Source organism: Lygodium microphyllum, chromosome 13, assembly GCF_053477565.2.
Source record: "Lygodium microphyllum isolate KBCC chromosome 13, Lygodium_microphyllum_v1.1.10, whole genome shotgun sequence".
NCBI lineage: Eukaryota > Viridiplantae > Streptophyta > Polypodiopsida > Schizaeales > Lygodiaceae > Lygodium > Lygodium microphyllum.
The window spans coordinates 139,849,383-139,869,967 of record NC_141147.1 but is presented as its reverse complement, the minus strand read 5'-3'; the positions used below and the strand labels follow the sequence as shown (position 1 = coordinate 139,869,967).

Genomic DNA, 20,585 nt, shown 5'->3' with positions numbered 1-20,585 from the left:
ATTACGGTGTCTTATTCTTTTTAAAGGTCAAATAAGAGATATCAACAAAAAGAAACCCAAAAGAAGTTCCAAAGGTTATGGTTTGTGGCAAAACTTGGGCCCATAATCATGAAGTTGTGGTTTCAAGTCGTGTTGGGTGTATGACTTGGTTGGACACCTATGTTTACATGGTGTGTTTGCATAAGTCAAGGCTCTTGCCTACTTGAACACTTGGTTGGTACTCCTTGGTAGAGTCGTTGAGGAAGAGGAGGATGTCAATGAGATCAAACTTAGTTGCTGAATAGGCTTGCAAGCTATCCTATATGCATATAGGAATCAAATTAATGTGACTTTGAGGGTGGGTTCAAACTAACCGGGATAGATTGCCAAAAATTTTAAGAAGGGGGTAAGCTTTTGAGGTGTTAAACAATCATTGGCCTCTATGGTATCTGCACATAAAACCTTTTGTGTTCAACCTCTTTTTAGAGCAAAAATTGCAATATTTGAACATCCACTAGGAGGTGAATAATCTTATTGGCTGCTCACATAAACCACCACAAAGCTTGTGATAGATGTCCCTCGATTATGCTTATCACATGTGACGATGGCCACTTGCACCTATATGGGATGTCCATCCTTGTGCTTTGAATTGGGCTTACCCACTCTCTTGGAGGGCCATCGCAAGGGCATAGGTAAGCCCTACTGGTCACAATCTGGACCATACGCACAATGCATATGGTGCTAAGTTACATAAGGATAGGAAACTTGGCCACCATGTCAAACTATGCCCAAAAGGTTGCTCGTGCAAAAAGGTGAACGTGTACCCAAGAGAAACGGAATGTGTTGCTACAAATGCGATACTCCTCTCGGCCAACATTTGGAGGGTAGGCACCCCCCTTTTGCGGATGCCTTACGCTTACCTTATGGCAGAAAGAACGAGACGAAGAAAAACTCATACAAAGGATATCAAACTGTGCTAACGAACTTGTAAAGTCTGACCGTTAAGTAAAACTTAGCGGACGTGAGGGAAAGCTCAAAACTATGCCTTAGAAAGGAAGCTGGAATCCGGGTGAGACTCTCCCCACCGTCGGATCAAAGATCGTAAGGCTGTTGTGGCGTCTCGCAGCTGGTGGTTTGCACTCCAGGATGATCCGTACGCGCAAAGAAATGGGAATTCGATAAAGAAAATTTAATTTAACGATGAAGGCCAGCAAATGGCGATCGATGATTGATATGCACATGCAATACCAAACAAAGGGCAAAGGCCCGTGATGATTATCGTGTCGATGACAGCAGCTGCATGAGAAGAAGAAAATACGAAGAAGAAGGAGGAGGAGGAGGAGGAGATGGCTCCATAGCTAGGCTAGGATCGGAAGGTTGCTTCATCCTTTTCATTCAATCTTTGACACCGGTTCTGCCCAGTATTTGCCTTCAGCACCTAGGCCTATAACTCATACCACATCCTGTTGGATTCCATCAATAAACCTTGTCATTTATCTTCAGACCATGGGATGGTACAATTTCTTCAGACTGCTTTACGTCATGTTTCCATGGTTAACAATACACGTCTTTCAACTGGATCTATGCGTGACTGTGTGTTGACAAGATTGTTTATAGTTTGGATCATTTTGGTCTGAAATCTTTCAGGTCTGAGTAGCTAATTCCGTGAAATTTTGCAATTATATGGGTGCGAGAAAGTGCAAGAACTCAGACCATTTCAGAATTAACCCCATTAGATTGGCAAGTTCAAATATTCTGCTGATGGTTGTTACAGCTCCAGCAGGGATTGCTTCGACCACTTTCTGAAGGTAATTGTTCAGAATCACTCCCAGTATGGAAAGTACGGTGTCGTTGAAATAACGTCTCTATCAATTATGTGGTTTGTTAGGTCTGCACAATTGAATCTCACAGTTTGATCTTAAATTGGAGCCAGCTTCATGGGTGACCTGGAACTGCCCCAAGACTTGCTGGCTGTGCTTCCGGCTGATCCTTATGAGCAGCTGGATATTGCACGGAAGATCACATCTATGGCTATCTCTGTTCGTGTTACAAAGCTTGAAGGAGAGACTGGCAAACTACGTCAAAAGATTGGGGAGAAAGAAAATGCAATCCACAATTTGCAGCAGCAGGTTGTCGAACTCGAACAGTCTCTTCAAGAAGCCACAGATCGCCTGTCCCACTCTTTGGATGAACAGGTAATGTGATCAGATAGTGCTTTAAAAGTCAATGATGGGCTGTTCAATGTTTTTGCTTCAGGGGGATGATTTTTATTAAACCTGTAGTAATTCTTTATTTTGTATGATTGTGAAGCTGTAAATTACCTGCACCAACAAACAAGACAATTTCTCTACTGTAAGCTCAGAATTTAGAAAGCTGGCAGACAAACTGTTGAAAATATTTAATACTTTGACAAATCATCTAGCTAAAATTATCTCGTTAAGGTATTCATTTAGCTACACAGCTTGTATGTCATACATGCATACATAGCAAGGCGCCCAGACAATAGCTCTTTTCTATGAGTGGTTTAATCTCACATATTTTGATTCCATTTTTACAGTATACACTCGTTAATAATCTGCGTTGTGAGTTGTGTGAATTGAAAGGATAATTTGTCAGCTCGAGGAATGAGGATGAAGTTTTGTGGAAGAGTTAGGCACATGGATGAGTTGTCGCACATGATGAGACAATGAATTTTGATGGTTCCTGGATACATGAGAACTTAGATGTTCCTATTGATACCTTCAGGGAAATGAACAAGTTGAAGATGGATGGTAAAAATCCTAGTAGAGACTCAGCCAAATGCCTTGGCTATTTCAGAGGATGCTGAGATGGATGGATTGGCCAGTTTGAGACAACAATCACTGCAGAGGGTGGATGCAACACCTAAGGCTTTATATTAGGTGCTTCAAAAAGTTATCATTTATACCAAGGGGAACTAGAATAGAGCTTAGTTGACTGGGGATATGTAAGATGGCCATGAACTTACTTATGTCTAGACTTGCTGGAGTGCAAGAAATGGTGGTAGCTGATGCTGCACGAGCTCCCCATGCCGCTTCTTTTTGGGACAGAGATGAAGGCCATGGTTTCAAAATTCTTAATGTTGACAATGACAAAGAAGTTGCTTTTGTTGAATGCAGCTTTTTGAGCTTAACAGCTACCCCTTCGCATCAGCTGAAATAGAGGTATGCAAACTCTCCCCAAACATAAAACAACCTCATCATTAGAGAGAGAGAAAGTATACATGAGTAGGAATTTGGTGAAGCATGTGAAGCATCATGTGTTCACATCCTCCTCTTGCTTTTTTGAAAGGATTCCCACTCTTTCCCTCGCTGCAACATGTAGTCCATTGGAGTGGAGTGTTGAAGAATAGTCAAGTGCGCCTTGACCCAAGTGCTCACTGTATGGGTCTTGAGGTACAACACCCACCATAGAACCACTCCATCCTTAAGACTCTCTTGCACATAAAGAATCTTGAAACCCTTTGTTTACCATACAGAGGACAAGGGCACAGTCCATTTCCTTTATTAAGTGTACACAAGCTTCCCGTCTCACTTGCCGCTGAACTTCAGAATCATTAGTTTCTTGTTCCTTCTCAGTTATAGATTTCAAGCCGCATTGAATGGGCAGGTTGTCCAGGGACAGGCACAGAAGTGTATAGGGATTCTCAAGGTGGCTCAAAGTGCCTGATGGACAAAAATTGAAAGCACTTGAAACATTAGTAGGTGTAGGTGATTGCTACTTCTTGGCCCATCCGGTTCCTCCACGAGTATTGGGGAGTGGGGACACTTGAGTAGTGTGAGCCCTCTCGTTGTTGGGTGGCTTGGTTTCTAAATGAATGCATGCTGCACTAAAGACCTTGTTTGTTAAATGTGGGACTATCAATCACTTCAGATGGTCCAACTTTTGCTCCATGTGCTGCCCCATGTGAGTGATCTCCCCTTGAAATTGGGAGACCATCAACTGAGAAGAAGTCATTTGCCTTTGAAGAATGGTGAGCTCTTGGTGGTGATACCACTTCTAGGTGTGCCACCTATATTACCATGCATGTTGCCCTGGAAGAATAGTGAGTTCTTGGTGGTGATACCACTGCTAAGTGTGTCATCTATATCACCATGCATGTTGCCTCCACTTACATCACGACCTCTTTGTACAAAGCCTCCATTATTGGAAAAAGAAATCCCTATAATCTATTGTAGAGAAAAAGTGAAAAAATTTGGAAGTCTTTGACTCCAATTGCTCCTTTCCTGTCTTTGAGAGTTGGATGTGATACCAATTGTAAGGCACTAGGTCCCAAATTACATAACTCAATAGAAGATGAGTGAACCTAGAAGCAAAAATGAATCTTACATTACAATAGTAATAGGGAAATGTACAAGATATGGCTTCAAGTGCTGAAGCTGTGTGCTATCTAGCACACTTCCACAGTCCGCATTTGCATAACACCTCCTTTCCCACTGGTCTAGATCAATCACGCTCAGTCTTGATCGTGCCCAGCCCCCAAAACTCTGACCACACTCCTTGAGCAACTTGCTCATGCTTGCACTGTGCTGCACTGGTGATCTTGTTGACGACTTTCCGCAAGAAGATATTGATCCCTCTAGATCAAATGTTGCTAAGGAGAAGAGGACTTGATGTTGATGATACTAATTCCTCAATTGAGAACCACGAGTTGCTTTAGATAGCCTGAAACTCTTGAAATAATCTCAAAGTAGGCCAGACTTTTAGTATAGTTAGAAAGTTGGCCAAAGTAAATCTTGCTTTTTGACAATTAAAACAACCATGTAGGGCCATCTTAAATATCCAAGAATTGGTCCAGTTATGTAAGCTATGTATCTGTGGTCTAGGAACATTTTTGACAAGTTATTTGTTGCTATAAAGTGTCTGTTTCTCCAAGAAAAATGTTGCCACATCATATTTGCATTAGACTTGAGTCTTGCTACTTTGATTGGCATGGAGGCTTCTCCTCCCAAGCTGAGCTTGTGACACCCTCGATTCTATCAGGGTGGTTATGGCTCCTCATAACTCTTCTAATTGAGTTACTTTTTCTACTTGTATATCAGGTTCTCAACACTTTGACTTCAGCCCCTTCTACTTTGGTGTTGACTCCACAGTTTGAGAAGGCATTGCTTTCTCTTCTTGGCACACTTAGGTTTTGGCTTGTCTTCTATTGTCGTCAACATTGACATCCTTTTTCGTTTGTACCCATGCATTATGTTTTGTAAAAGGGTGCTTGGGCAAGTGAACAATTCCCTTCCAAGGGCATTGCTCAAGTGGCACTTGCTACATTCGCATTGTGTTCTCATCTTGCATTGCCTTTTGCATTTGCATTTCTTTATGTAATTTAGGTGCTTGAATGGTGTAAAACCCACGTGGAGGACTTTCCAATTGAAAACCCTTGCACTATGTAGCATGCTTTCCCTTTTACCTCCTTGAGCTGAATGTTGTGGCACATCACTCACAGCAAATCTTGGATAGGTCAGTGGTCACAATGCAACATTTAATCCTCACCTCATTGATCTTCTTCCTTGACAACCTTTGTGTCTTGCACTATGGTTTCCTTTTGGAGTCTAAAATAGTATACATTAGCCAATTCTCAGTTCAAAAGAGTAAAACTAAGTCTTGTAGGAGTGTTCCATCACCTTTGTGATTGGCAGCTCCTTGGGCAGTCCTCCATTACACCCTTAGTCTCATGTCTTGGTTTCTTTGGGGTGGACCTCTCAGGTTGACTCAAAAGAAGATATCCACCACCTTCTTGGTAGAAAGGAGGTCCTAATAGCCCTGGGGCATTTTGTGTCTTTCAGCCTATGCCAAGGCAACCAACTCCTAGCTGGTGGTCTCTCTCTTCATAGGGTGAGGCACATTCTTCGAATAAGCAGATGAATTTGTGAAGAAAACCACTAATCTGCAAAATTAGTAGCAGCTAAGATGCATACACCAATGAATAGAAACCATAACCCTTGTGACAGTAGCTGTATCAACTCTTGATAGAGGATCATCACATAAATGCATGGAGTTCCATGTCAGCTTGCACTTGGGGATTCCCCAACTTGTGTGGGTGCTTGTTCATGGACAACACGACTCAGCTAAACTAGAGCATTATTGGCTTCTCTTTAACCATGGCATCTCTAAGAAAGACATTATTAAAAAGCAATCTGTCAGTTTTTCCCAGAATTATTTAAACAGAACTTGTCAGTGGATGCTTGAAGTTGCCTTGCAATTCAGGAACATACCAGTTCCTTCTTTTGGGGAACTTTCTGATTCGACTTGTTTTAGAGGATCAGTGTCAAAATATGCAGGTTACAATCTTTAGCTCCAAGGTTGGGAAGGGCCCTTGAAAAAGCAAGCCATTTTTATTGCAAACTTTACTTACACCTCTTTACTCATATTATTATATATATTAAACTTCATGCTATAATTAGTTGCATAATGGTGGGTTATCTCCAATGTTTTGTTGGAAGTAGCGTGTGATTTCTGGAGCTGTCCTTTACTTCAAGTCATCAATTAAAACAATTTTCTGTTGAGATTATTTCAGGCCAAGCTTGCAAATGAGAAAAATACTTTAGCAGCAATGGTTAAAAAGTTGAATCGAGATGTTGCTAAGGTAATTCTTTTATCTTACAGCGGTGAATGCATTCAACATGCACATTTGAAGCAAACTTTTTTTTTTTTTTGAAAGATGTAGATTGGTTTTTGGTTCAAGGCTGCTCGAGGGAGCTTTAGACTGTAGTGTTTTGTGCTCTCTTATGGTATGCATCAAATATGAGTTTAAAGGGTGAATCCGGAATTTATTACTTGTGTTTCCACAAGAACCAGACTGCTTTAACTTTATGCATGTTAACAGTCCCTCGTGAAAATTTGGACTGAGAGGCATTAGAACTAGTGCTTGATGACACAAAATTTTCTGGATATTTAGTTCATATTCAATATCTGTGAGTAAAGATGTGTGTGTTTTTTCTTTTTTGTGTTCATTAGTTCATATTCAATATCTGCAAGTAAAGATGTGTGCTTTTTCTATTTTTTGTGTTTATTGGCAACTTAGCAAAATAAGTCGCAAATCTGGTCCAAACTGGAAAGCACATAAAACCCTGATCAAAAGATAGAGGATACTAGGCTCTTTTACAGAATGGACAGAGAGGAGAAGTGTTCAGAAATTTCATCCTATCCTTAGCAGGCACGTTGCTGGCTAGAATTTTCCACAGTTCCAGATTCTCAGTTGAGTAAGGGTGTGATGTTCCAGATTGTCTGAATCTGGACTTCCAAGTCCTGAGAGTCCTGTGATGGTCATACCTTTTTGATTGGTGTGGGCTTTGACTACCGAGCAGTATATCTGAGATGATATACATAACATAACTGTGTTTACAAAATAAAGTTAGAGGATACTGTTAGCGGTGATGTCTGTCATGCCTTGTCATCTCCTGCTTGTGAGCCTCGATGTGAGCCAGACGAGGACTTTAGGAGCTCTGACCTGTCTGTCAATTGTTTTGATGGAGTAGGTAGCTCATTCTAGAGCATTCAGTTTATTGCCTTTCAATGCATTTTCTCCTCCAGTAGGGGATTTGTGTGCATTTCCCTGGCAGTTATTGCTTTCCATAGTTTCCCCACACCTGCTGCTAGACATTGTCATTGTCATCTGGGTTTTTTCCAAGGTCACCCCTATTTTTTTGGCATTTTATTCGTCATTGACCAGCATTTATTGCTGGTTGGCCATATTTGGGCATTTTTGGCTATATATAGCCTGCCCCTCCCATCATTCATTCATCTTCCTCCTTCCTTGGTAGGTGCACACTCCAGCTCCGTCATCTTCCTCCGTCTTAGGTGCTGCTGTCATCATCAGCCTGATCCGGTGCCCTCACTGATGCTATGGGCTGTGTGTAGGGAGTGATCAGTTTCCTGCTTTCCCATTTGTATCATCATTCTTTCTTGTTTAGTGCAGATTTCATTCTTCTTTTCTTGTAGTTTCTCTTTGTTCCTTTGTCTACATTTCTATTCCTTTCCGTTGCACACACACATGATATTAGTGCATGGTATCATTGTTTGAGAGAGACATAGAGTGCCTAATTCTTGCAAAGGAGGCCATCCACTTTTGCATTTTGCCGAACTTCCTTGTGATCCTGTAGTCGTTTTCTCCTATTTCGGGGTTGTCTACTGCCAAAACGCAAATTTCTTGTGGGTGTCTTGCAAGATTTTGAAGATGTCTTACCACCAGTTTTGTAGCTTTGATGATACAGATGAGGAGCTTTCTCAGCATTTCTCTGAACGACAACGCGATTATCGTGCAGATTGTGAAAAATGAAGGTCACCTAGCATGTTTGTTCAGGAACCCTCTCCTCCCCATTCTGTCCATGTCTCATGGAAGGCCCGTTCTATTGCCTCCATATGCCATCCATGGCACCATCTATATAGGTGCCCATACTCCCTTATTTACTTGAAGAGGCCAGCTTGATGATTCAAACTACTCGCTTTGGTTGTGTAAGGTGGAGTGTATCCTATCAATTCCAAATTTTATATTGTGGTTGAGGAACACTATTTAATAGCAAAGTTGGTACTGAACCTAAATTTAGTAATATGGTTTAGGATCACTATTTTGTACCAAAATTGATTTAGGATAACTGTTTGTACCAAATTTAGTACACAAGTAAATAATATTCAAAAAGTGGTCTTGTGAAAGAGGAAGCCAAAAAAAGACTAAAATACAGAAAGTCTACAAAGTGAGATTCTATTTGAGAGAAGTACATATTTGGCCACTTGTAAGTATGGAATTGATTATGAAATTCCAAGGATAGCCTCCATGGCTCTGACAAGATGGGAGTAGATTACCACTGGAGGGGTGTGATCCAATAGGGTATATGTATCAACTTTGCCTTCAACCTAGCCATAGTGCAAGTCCTCAACTAAATTTCCACCTCTGACAATTTTGTTATGCCAAAGGTTCTTCTATGCTCTTATTGTTTGATACATTGTTTTTTGTGCATTTTAGAAGGTAGAAGTGCTTGTTGGGCTCTTTTGCCTCGACTACAAAGGTGTCCTTAATGGACAAGAGCACAACACTTCAAGGTCTCCTTCATAAATTGCCATGTTATGGTCTTGACTCATTGGCACAGCAAGGCTAAAAGATAGAAGAGTTCTTCTAGCTTTGACTTAGAGAAGCCTTCATGCCCATGCTGTGGGAAGGGAACACATCCAGTGGAGAAATGTTGGAAGTACCCTCACCTTCGTCTAGGAGCGAAGGATGGTGCTAAAACATCCGAGTCTTCTACCTCTGCTCAAGCGGTTACCCATGATTTAGTGTTTCTTCATATTGTTTAGTTGGAGGAGCCTTCTTCAGTGGTTGCCTTGTCTTCTAAGACGCCTTGGTTGGTTGATAATGGAGCTTCTAGTCATATGACTCCACGAGGTGATTCGTTGCAGGATCTACATCCTTTTGAGGGTTCCGTCATTGTTGGTGATATTGTATTGGTGCCTATCTGTCGTGTTGGCACTCTACCTTTGTTTCCTGACCGCAGTTCAAGCTGCCTTTCATAGCCCTTTGTGGATTTGGGCTTTCACTTCTCTTAGTTTATGGCCTTACTAGGCTTGGTGAAACTAGCATTCCTCCTCGGATAGGGTGGTAAATCCATGATTACAACTTAATCACAGCAGCAAACAATAAATGCAAATCTGAAAATACAAATTTACCTATTGATCTTGGACAATGCACACTCAATTGACCCCAAAATTGGCACCCCTTTCGGTATTTCTTTAGCTTTATTGAAGAAAAAGTTGATTTACAATGGGATTCTCCCAATCCCTTTTGGTATTTCAACTCCCCTTGATGTCTAAAGTGACCAGCAAGTCTTCAATCTATTTTGTCCCTTGATTCGGGTACTCAATTGGCCTTTACCTACTTCATAGACAATGGAAATGCCCCAAATTCAATGGTTGGGTAGTCCTCCACCTGAATTCAACTGAAATTCACCTTCAGCCTTGTTGAATCTAAGTCTTGGAGCTTCCAAATTTTGGCACGCTTCCCAAGGCTACTGCTAAACCCTAATATTTGCTGTAAATTAGGGTTTGTCCAAATGGTGAGATCTTTAGAGCAAAGCTGTGAAATGGCTGAGAGATGAGAGGGAAAGTTGTAGAGAGAGAAAATTTAGAGTTTTGTCGCGAAGAATGATTGAAAATCAGTCAAGTATAGCTGCTGCTCTGCCACAACAGCATGTAGATGCAAAGAACTGAAGAAAATCAATCATTTACTACTGTTGCCCTCCCTCAACAGCCTGTAGATGCTGTCTCTTGCTATTGATTGGTCTTCTTTTGCCCCTGACTGCCTTAGAGGGTCCTCCAATGGTTGTAAATCAGACCACCAGTCTCTCCTCCCTCTCTTTTGCAAGCTGAATTTATAAAAATGCATCTCTCCAGCATCTAAAGACGTTTTTCAGTCTTGCATGGGCATTTTTGACAAGTGTAATCTTCCCAAATGGTTTTTCCAGCATTTTTCATAATTAAATATTAATTTTCAGCCTTTAAATACTGAAAATTAATCTAATAATTATTTTGGTGCCCTGAAAAAAATTTGACTGGCCAATAATTAAATTGACTAGGCAACTTCCATTCCTAAGTGTCTCTGCGCCATCTTTGACCATCAGATTGGCGTTAGGTACCATTAAACACCACTTCTTTAGTGTCACCAATACCACCGAATACCTGTGCGGCATAACTTATAACAACTTTTGCCTTTGACATCTCGTGATTTCTTCGGGTCTCGTGCTTGTAAATTTACTTTAACCTGAGTTGCACCTCACATGTGCATCATTTACTTAATCATGTGATTAAAAATTAATCCACGTGTTAAGTGAGGTTTCAAAAATACATGTCCTCATGATAGTCCTCCCCTTTGAAATCCTTGCAATCATCCTCGATTGCACTACCAAATGCATCAAAAGCAAAGTACTACATTGGAATTTCCATAGGGCATCATAGTTAACACAACATTGCGAACTGCTGTTCAACCATTCCATATGCCCAACATATGCTGAAAATTACCAGCCAACATAACATAATATAAGACTCACTCGAATGACAAATTTGGCCAGTCCAAGTGTGGTTGTCCGAGGGCCGAGTGGCCGAGTGGGGGCCGAGGGTCGAGTCATGTGGGCTTAGTCAAGTGGGCTGAGGGCTGAGTGGTGAATTCGTCCGAGCCGAATGTCAACTTGTCAGAGTGGGGTGGTTGGGCCAAGTCAGCAGGGCCAAGGGTCGAATTTCAAAGTTGGTCCAAATGCTTTACTTGGACGGGTCGAGTGAAAGTCATCCGAGTGTAAACGGTTCTCAAGCTAATAAAAAATTGAGCTGAAATTGATCAGAATTTTTGTCTCAAAATTGAGGCAAAATTCATGCTAAATTGATCATAAGCTGATGCAAAAGTATAGTTCCAGTGCCCGGGTGAAACTCATACTCATCTGCATACATCTCACAGTGACTAGTACACTAAGTAGTGATATCATGGCAAACATACTGTCAGTGCAGTACCTTAGATGTATGCTGAATACATCCGAGATCCACTATATACGAGAGTTGTCCATAACTGGAGGGGTGGAAGTGCTACCTCCCCCTTGAGCATTAGGCAATACTTCCGACCCTTGCTCTACTGAACTTGACAAAGCTCAAACTAAAGTCAGCTCTAACTGAAAGGCATCTAGGTAAAGGTGCAACAACTGAGGATGGTTTGCCAAGTCATCTTCTTCCATCCATTTTGCATCCATTGGTGAATAATTTTGAAATTTCACCAAGTATCTCTTGGAAACTTTACCTTTGACCTTTCTTTCCTTATGTGCCAAAATCTGCTCAGGTACCAAAATCTCATCTAGCTCCTCAACCTCAGGTTGAATTTCAGCAAACATATCCTCTGGCACATCACCATGAAAAGGCCTCAACAAACTGACATGAAAGGCATTGTGTATCCGCCAATGTGGAGGTAATTTCAGCCGATATGCCACATTGTTGATCTTCTCCAACTCCTGGAAGGGCCCATAGTATCTCATACTCAACTTCAGATACAATCTTTCTCTTCCTTTCATCTTTTTCAGCCTTGCCTTTTCAAAATGCAGCAATACATAATCACCCTTTGCAAACTGCAAAGCATGTTTGTATCAATCAGCTGCCCTCTTTTGCTTTTCTTGCGATCTCTGAAGTGCATATTTTATCTTTGCATAGGCTACATCCAAGTTTTCCACATAACGATCAGCCTTAAAGATCTTATCTTGGCTTTTACCGAGGCGACCCGGATTCAAATCTTGGCAATGGAACCATGAAACCAGCCTTCCTCCTCGGATAGCGTGGTAAATCCTTGATTACAACTTAATTATAGCAGCAAACAATAAATGCAAATCTGAAAATACAAATTTACCTACTGATCTTGGACAATGCACACCTGATTGGCCCCAAAATTGACGTCCCTTTTGGTATTTCTTTAGATTTATTGAAGAAAAAGTTGATTTACAATGGGATTCTCCCAATCCCTTTCGGTATTTCAACTCCCCTCGTTGTCCAAAGTGACCAGCAAGTCTTCAATCTATTTTGCCCCTTGATTTGGGCACTCAATTGGCCTTCTTCACCCAATTCATAGATGATGGAAATGCCCCAAATTCAATGGCTAGGTAGTCCTCCACCTGAATTCAGCTGGAATTCACCTTCAGGCTTGTTGAATCTAAGTCTTGGAGCTTCCAATTTCTGGCATGCTTCCCAAGGCTGCTGCTAAACCCTAATATTTGCTGTAAATTAGGGTTTATAACAGAGAAATTTGCGATTTCTCAGCATCCGAGGATCCAAATGTTGAGATCTTCATAGCAAAGCTGTGAAATGGGTGAGAGATGAGAGGGAAAGCTGTAGGGAGAGAAAATTTAGAGTTTTGTTGCGAAGAATGATTGAAAATCAGCTAAGTGCAGCTACTGCCCTGCCACAACAACATGTAGATGCAAATGTAGATGCAAAGAATTGAAGAAAATCACTCATTTACTGCTGCTGCCCTCCCTCAACAGCCTGTAGATGCTGTCTCTTGTTGTTGATTGGTTTTCTTTTGCCCCTGGCTGCCTTAGAAGGTTCTCCAATGGCTGTAAATCAGGCCAGCAGTCTGCCCTCCCTCTCTCTTGTTGGCTGAATTTATAAAAATGCCTCTCTCCGGCTTCTAAAGACGTTTTTCAGTCTTGCATGGGCATTTTTGACACAAGTGGTAACCTTTCCAAATGGTTTTTTCAACATTTTTCATAATTAAATATTATTTTTCAGTCTTTAAATACTAAAAATTAATCTAATAATTATTTCGATGCCCTGAAAATAATCTGACTGGCCAATAATTAAACTGGCTAGGAAACTTCCATTTGCGAGTGTTTTTGCATCATCTTTGACCATCAAATTGGCATTAGGTACCATTAAACGCCACTTCTCTAGTGTCACCAACTGACACTTATGGCCAAATAGATAACCTAGGCCAACAATTGGCACCAGATACCACCAAATACCTGTGCGGCATAACTTATAGCAACTTTTTTCTTTGACATCCCATGATTTCTTTGGATCTCGGGCTCGTAAATTTACTTTAACCCCAGTTGCACCTCACATGTGCATCATTTACTTAATCATGCGATTAAAAATTAAACCACATGTTAAGTGAGGTTTCAAAAATACATGACTTCATGACACTTGGTACTTAGGTTATCTCCACTGAGTAGGCCATTTATATTGAGGATTCTTCTACAGGGGCTGTTGTCGCGATAGGTTGGTAGAAAAACGAGCTTCACAGGCTCCATTTTCCTTCTCTTATGTTGTGTTCTCTGAGGTAGTTAGTTATTGCTACACCCACTCTCATTTGTGCACCCTCTATTCCACAGGCTCCTTTCCATCCCCCATTGTCTTTGTTGGTGGTTCCCTTGTATCCCCTGTCAAAAGATGACGTATCAATGAGACAATAGGGTTGGTAGGGAGAAACACGGAGTGAACTCGGTAAACATGGAGAAGAGAAGAGAAGAGAGAAAAAAACTCTAATGAATGGAATGATGAAGTTTTGAATCATGGAGTGGATGTGATACAAGGGAACAAGGGTGCCGTAGCACAAGGAAGATGATGAAGACAACCACGAACCACGAACTGCAATGTCCTCCTGAAGGGGTGTGAGGATAGTGGAGCGGTTGGAGAGAAGATGTGATGGACTGAATGAATCAGCCGTGAGGAATGAATGAGAGAGTGGCCTATAAATAGGCACAGTTAGTCTAGGATGGTGCCCCTTTTTGGGGCTGCAAACCCTAAACGCAAAACGCGGAATCGCAAAAACACAAACTGCGGGTGAAGGGTTTCTCAACACCCCCTCTCATGCCTAAAAAAGAGGAACAAGAGAAGAGTGAGGTGGAGATGCAATGCTACATGCTGAAGAATGCTCATGTAGCAAGTGCCACTTGGACAGTGTCCCTCGTGGAAAAATTGTTCACTTGCCCAAGCGCCCTAGTACATAGATGATGAAATCACGCAATGCATAGGAGGAATGTCGGACTTTGTGTGGTACCAAGAATCATAAGGATATGCCCGTACTCGATCTCGGGAGGTGGCTCCATGCTGACCAAGGGACGAAAGCAAGAAGATGTAGAGAATTCCTTAGATCCAAGAGTTCCACCTGAAAGGGAACCTGTAGTAAAGACCAGTAGACGGAGTGAACTGGAGAAACTGAAACTCAACCTTGGGAGAGAAGCCACTAGCTCCGTGCATCCATGCTGGAAGGAATACGAAGGCCTCGTCACCAAGTCGCGGTTGAACCTTAGAGGTCTCGATCTAGGTGGTACTTGAAGATCCTGGGTATCAGTAGAAAGATGACTGGTCGAAGACAGCCACCCCAACAAAGTAGAGGATGGGTGAAGAACTTTATGTTGAGTAGGTTCCCCCTCTGAGGTGGGAGGTGGAGGGCCCCCGCTGAAGTCGAAGAAGAAGTAGATGCCCCCTTTGAGGGCAAAGAAATAACATCCCCCCCAAAATCCCCCTCTGAAGTAGATAGGGAATCCAAAAACTCATGGATCACGGACTTCGAAACATCTAATGATGAAGGAAGTGCCGCCGGTTGTGCTGAAGAAGGTATCTCGAGTGCCAAAGAGCTCCCAGAGGTAGCCTCTCGAACCTAAGTAGTCGAGGGTAGGGAAGGGTGGGGCTCAGAATGAGCAAGAGGTGGGCAATAGTCGTCGCTGTCTCTCAGTGGAGCAGTCTGGGTAGCCGAAGAAAAGGAAGGAGTCGTGCAGTTACTGTCTCTCGAAGGAGCAGAGTGATGAGGAGACGATATTAAACAATCACTGTTTCTTGATGGAGTGAACTGCAGATCTGTGGACCGTGGTAGCCACTGTACCGGAAAATAGGTGGGAGAAGACTGCCATTGGCATTTCGACGATCTCCAAGAGGTCGTAGCGCCAATCGATCCTCCATGTGCTAGAAATGACTTAGTGCACATCGGATGCGTCTTATTGCCTCGAGCATAGTACTCTGATAGCAGATGCAGAACGATCTCTGTGGCCCACAAAGGAGAGGTGGCACAAGGAGTGCCTGGTGGAAGATGCATATACTCCGGAGGGGTGGGGAGCAAAGGTCGATGTTGACAGTCTTCGGTGGGATGACCATTCGTGCTGCAGTAGGAACATCTAGTAGACTGGCAATCTGTTGGTGGAGACGCCATGGTACCGGTGTGGCAAATTGAAGAAGAAAGAGGTTAGCCACAAACCAGAAGCCACAATGTCTGCCGCTCAAGGGGTGGGAGGGCAGGGGATGGGGCTGAACCACTAGTGGTCAAGAAGAACAACCAACAATTAAGGTGTAGCCGCCGGTTGTGGGAAAAAGGCCACCAGCTGAGAAACAACAGTGTTGGTTGTGCCGCCAGCTGACTGGCTGAGCCATCAGCAGCAGCCTGTGCAAACGCAAGGAGATAGAGAGGAACTGCCAGTCTGCAGCCAGTGCCGCCAGCAGCAGCCGCCTGAAAAACAAGCAGATTGGGTGTAGCCACTGGTAGCAGGAGCTAAGCGGTTGGGGCAAACAGGAAACAACTGCCAGGATGCAAGGCGGAGCAGGCCAACGGCAAAAGACAGCCGCCAAGAGCTGGGCAGAGCCGGCCTGCGGCAAAAAAACAGCCACCAGGAGTTGGGTAGAGAAGGCGGAGGTCAGCCAGCTGCAAACGCAAGCTTGGCTGAGCCTTGGGATGGTTTGGCTGAGCTGCAGGCTGCAAACGCAGTTTAGAACAGCCGCCAAAAAAGTGTTGATGCAGCAGAAGAAGAAGAGCAGTGGATGCCAAACCCGCCACCGGTCTTTGCCTTCACTGGAGTGGAGGATTCTCGGTGCTAGGTGAGCAGATCCAGCTTTGATACCATGTCAAAAGATGACGTACCAGCGAGATAGTAGGGTTGGAGGGGAGGAACACGGAGTGAGCTCGGTAAACATGGAGAAGTGAAGAGAAGAGAGAAAAAAACTCTGATAAATGGAATGATGAAGTTCTGAATCATGGAGTGAATGTGATACAAGGGAACAAGGGTGCCGTAGCAGAAGGAAGATGATGAAGAGTGGCCTGATAAATAGGCACAGTCAGTCTAGGATGGCGCCCCTTTTCGGGGCTGCAAACCCTAAACGCAAAACTCAAAAATGCAAAAACGCAAACTGCGGGTGAAGGGTTTCTCAACATCCCCCATCCCTTTTAGAGGGGGACAAAACTTGGTGATGTGGTTGTGGATTCCTTGTCCCCTAGTGTTTCAAAGGGGGTTTCCTAGGATCATGAGGAGCTACTTCATCAGTAGTCTAAATCGACAGACTTCATGGACATTGGCATTCCTCTTGCCACTGTAGGATCTGTTTCTTCCTTCGCCTTCTGCCACATCCAGGATCTAAGAGGGGGTGTTAGCAGTCATGTTTGTTATACCTTGTCATCTCTTGCTTGTGAGCCTCAATCTAAGTTAGACAAGGACTTTAGGAGTTCTAACTTGCGTGTCACTTGTTTTGACGGAGGAGGTAGCTCATTCTATGGCACTCAATTTATTACCTTTCAATGTATTTTCTCTTTCAATCGGAAATTTGTGTGTATTTTCTGGGCAATTATTCCTTTCCATAGTCTACCTACCTACCAGACATTGTCATTGTCATCTGGGTTTTTTCTAGGGTCACCTCCATTTTTCTGGCAATTTATTCATAATTAACTAGCATTTATGGCCTTCACAGATATAGGTTGGCCATATTTGAGCATTTTTTGCTATATATAGCCTCCCCTCCCATCATTCATTCGTCTTCCTCCTTCCCTAGGAGGTGCACACTCCGGTTCCATCATCTTTCTCCATCTTTAGTGCTACCGTCATCATCAGTTTGATCTGGTGCCCTCACTGACATTGTGGGCTGAGTGCATGGAGAATCAGTTTCCTACTTTCCCGCTTGTATTAGCATTCTTTCTTGTTCAGTGCAGATTTCATTCTTCTTTTCTTGCAATCTCTCTCTATTCCTTTGTCTTTGTGTTTCTGTTCCTTTCCGTTGCGCACTCTCACAGATACTAGGGTTGGATTCACATCAGGGTGGAAAACTCTTTAGTCCCTTTTTTTTCCTTGGCAAGGATTTTTAGCAGCTACCATAAAAGCGTTTGGAGAGGCCTTTTACATTGTCCATAGACAATCCAAAATGGTGAACTTTAGGTTGTCCACCCAACCTTTCACACTTTCAATGGACAAACTGTTCACCGCAACAAACTGACATCTTAACTGCACTAAGCTCTTTTCATTTCCCCCTTGCAGTATAGTCTCTCTCTCTCTCTTGGCATGCTTCAGCTCATTAGAATATGAAAGACGTGGGCAAGGAAAGATTTTGATGTTAACAGATTGGACTGCCAGAATAAAGCTTGTGATTAAACACATTCACTCTAATTGAAACACATAAAAGACTTGAGGCTGCTTGAGCTAATATCACGAATCATGGAGCTACTAGTGTGCTTGAGGGAGGAGGCAACTCGTTTGGGCATCGAGGTAAGCTCTCTACACTCGTAGAGAGGGATAGCGCATCAGCTATATGAGAGGTAGCCATTAGTGCTTGGCTTGAAACGCTTGAATCAATAAGTGGTCCATGGGTCTTGGCGGTTGAGCGTGAGCTCCCAACATTTTGGTACCGTTGCTGGGACAAATGGATTCGAGCCTTGAGCGCTTGCACGCTTCGAATAAAAAATTGAAGTAGGGTTTTACCCCCAAACTAGTGCTTGATATAGGTAGGAGATTTAGGCTCTTTGATCTTCGAAACAAGTAAGTGTTTGGATTTTTTGATGAGTAGACAAGTAGATTGCTTCAGCCTAGGGATTACTTTGTGATTTTTGGTTGCATTTAGGTAGATTCGGACCAAGAACTTGTAGGGAAACAATAGGGTTTTGCTACTATGAAAGAGACAGAACAGGGAAAAGAAAAGAGAAAAAATGAGTTTTGGGGGTTAATGCATGCAAGACATGGAGTTGGAAGGTTAAGGATGGCTAGATAGGACCGTGAAAGCCCAAAACCAGTAGGGAAGAGCTTATTTCTGCTCTTCATTGTGAGAGAGAGAGCTGCAGGTATAGAACGAATCAAGCGTGTTGATCTCGAGTCCATCTCTCATTCCAGGTGCCTCCATGCCTTCCTTATGCTATATTGGCTTGTCTGGAAGGTTACAGGTTATGCTGTAAACCCTAGGGACCCTTGGCATTGATTGAGCCAGCATTTACGTTTGCGCCCGCCGTAGTCGGACCACCCATCGGTGTCTAACTTCCAAAGTCGGACAAGTTGGACAGTTTGATTGGTAGAATCAGACTGCCCGACTAGTTAGTTGGACCAACCCAGCCAACGGACCGCCGTCCGATCGGACCGTGCCAGTTGGACGGAAAACCCCTATTCGGACCAAACTTGGGAATCGGACCACCTTAGTCTGATCGGAATGCCGTCTGATCAGACATATCCAATTAAACTCGGACCGTTCGACTCCCAGAGTCGGAGAATCGGACCAACAAGACAAAACAAAAACAAGGGCAAATCACCCAGCCTTTGACCAGAACCAACTGAACTAGACCACGGAACCCTCGAAGATAAATGACCCCGTTTATAGAAGCCGAGAACATGGGAAATTGTGACCTATGACCTAGAGGCAACCTCTAGTAGCCAACTCCACTTAGAGCCAAAACCAACTCATAGACCCCAATTCCACCCTAATCGAGCGGAGAGGAGCAGTAAAGACCCTAGACAATTCTTAGGAGTAGCCAGAGAATGTGCTTAGAGCCACATTAGGCTACGAACAAAAAGGGGAATAGCATGAGTTGCATTTTTCATTCTTCATTTGCAACCCACATTGATTTTATCACTTGAAGTGCATTGAAAAGCCGAAAGCCTGATTTCGCACAATGCACGGAAAAGAGCACCATACACACTAAGTGAACTGAAATTGAGGATTGTCTATAAATAACAAGGAACTCACTCAGATTCAGGAAACTGAATGAATCCACCAGTAGGAGAAGACCTTGAAACTTGGACGGGTAATCGAGAACCCCAAGTAGTAGGTCTAAGAGAAAGACGCAACACAGGAGCTAGACAGATTGGAGGCCCGACATCATTGTAGGCGTGAATCTACTGGATTTAATCAGCCTCAACAATATCCTGGTGGAACAAGAGACTGCAGATATGGCAGAGACTAGCATGAACCAAAGACGCAACGAAGAGCTCGATTTAGGGAACTTTCCAGATGAAATTCAACAGATGGTGAGCAAGTATAACTTATAAACCCAGACGGATCACCACGGTAGGCTATCTGAGGATATCATAGCAAACCTCGAAGAGGAGAGGAAACTAGCATAGAAAGCTTTGCAAGACATAGTGGCAAACAATCATGAACAGCAAGCCATAAGCCTAGAATGACAGAACATAGAAATGTGCGAGATTCAGCAAGTGCTAGCCCTAGCAAGCAAAAATAGGACAGGACCTGACGTAGAAAGGGAAAGAGCACTGGAAGGCGATCTCACATTGGGTGAGCTTCTTATGAAGCGACTACTAGACAATGCGTTAGCAGAGTAGAGCGCCACTACAATGGAAACCTCATTGCTTGGAGGATTAGGGGTTAACCAGGGTTCTAAGAGCCAATAAAAAATCCCTATTGTGGCTAAGCAGCTAGACAAGTACCAGCTAAACGATGTCTCATATAACTTCGTAGAGCAATTCGAGCAAGTGTGTGAGGCCAACTGATCTTACTTTGCACTCACAAGCTTTCGATCTATGTTTAGGAGATAAGGGTAGGACCGGGTACATGAGTTTGGACAGTGCTGAGCAGACTGACTTCAACAACATCAAGAATCTCTTCATTAAGAGATTCTCTGAGCCTGGGTACTCTGATAACCTTCTAGTGTGGCTGATGAACATCAAGCAGAAAGACAAGGAGGACATTAGAGACTACGTCACCCATGTGGGGAGTCTCTTCAAGAGGATTCCAACTGGTAAGCGACGTCTTCATCAATGGGATACGAAGTGAGGAACTCTACAAGGCCTTGGCAGACAATCCAAGTTTGCAGCAAGACACACTAGCTAGGGTCTTTGACAAGGCAATCAGAGTGGAGGACCAACTCAAAGAGAGTGGACTCT

At 43.1% G+C, this 20,585-nt stretch overlaps 1 protein-coding gene across 1 annotated transcript in view; it reads left to right on the top strand.

Annotated features, from left to right (window-relative positions):
• Positions 1-959: 959 nt before the first annotated feature.
• The window catches only part of LOC148027272 (uncharacterized protein At4g15545-like), a 94,457-nt gene continuing 74,831 nt past the window's right edge, over positions 960-20,585 (top strand). Inside the window, exons 1-4 of the mRNA XM_087691848.1 lie at positions 960-1,493; positions 1,627-1,787; positions 1,913-2,174; positions 6,512-6,580. Of these exons, the coding sequence (XP_087547974.1) occupies positions 1,917-2,174; positions 6,512-6,580 (327 nt within the window). The 5' untranslated portion in view covers positions 960-1,493; positions 1,627-1,787; positions 1,913-1,916. The remainder of the gene's footprint in view (positions 1,494-1,626; positions 1,788-1,912; positions 2,175-6,511; positions 6,581-20,585) is intronic.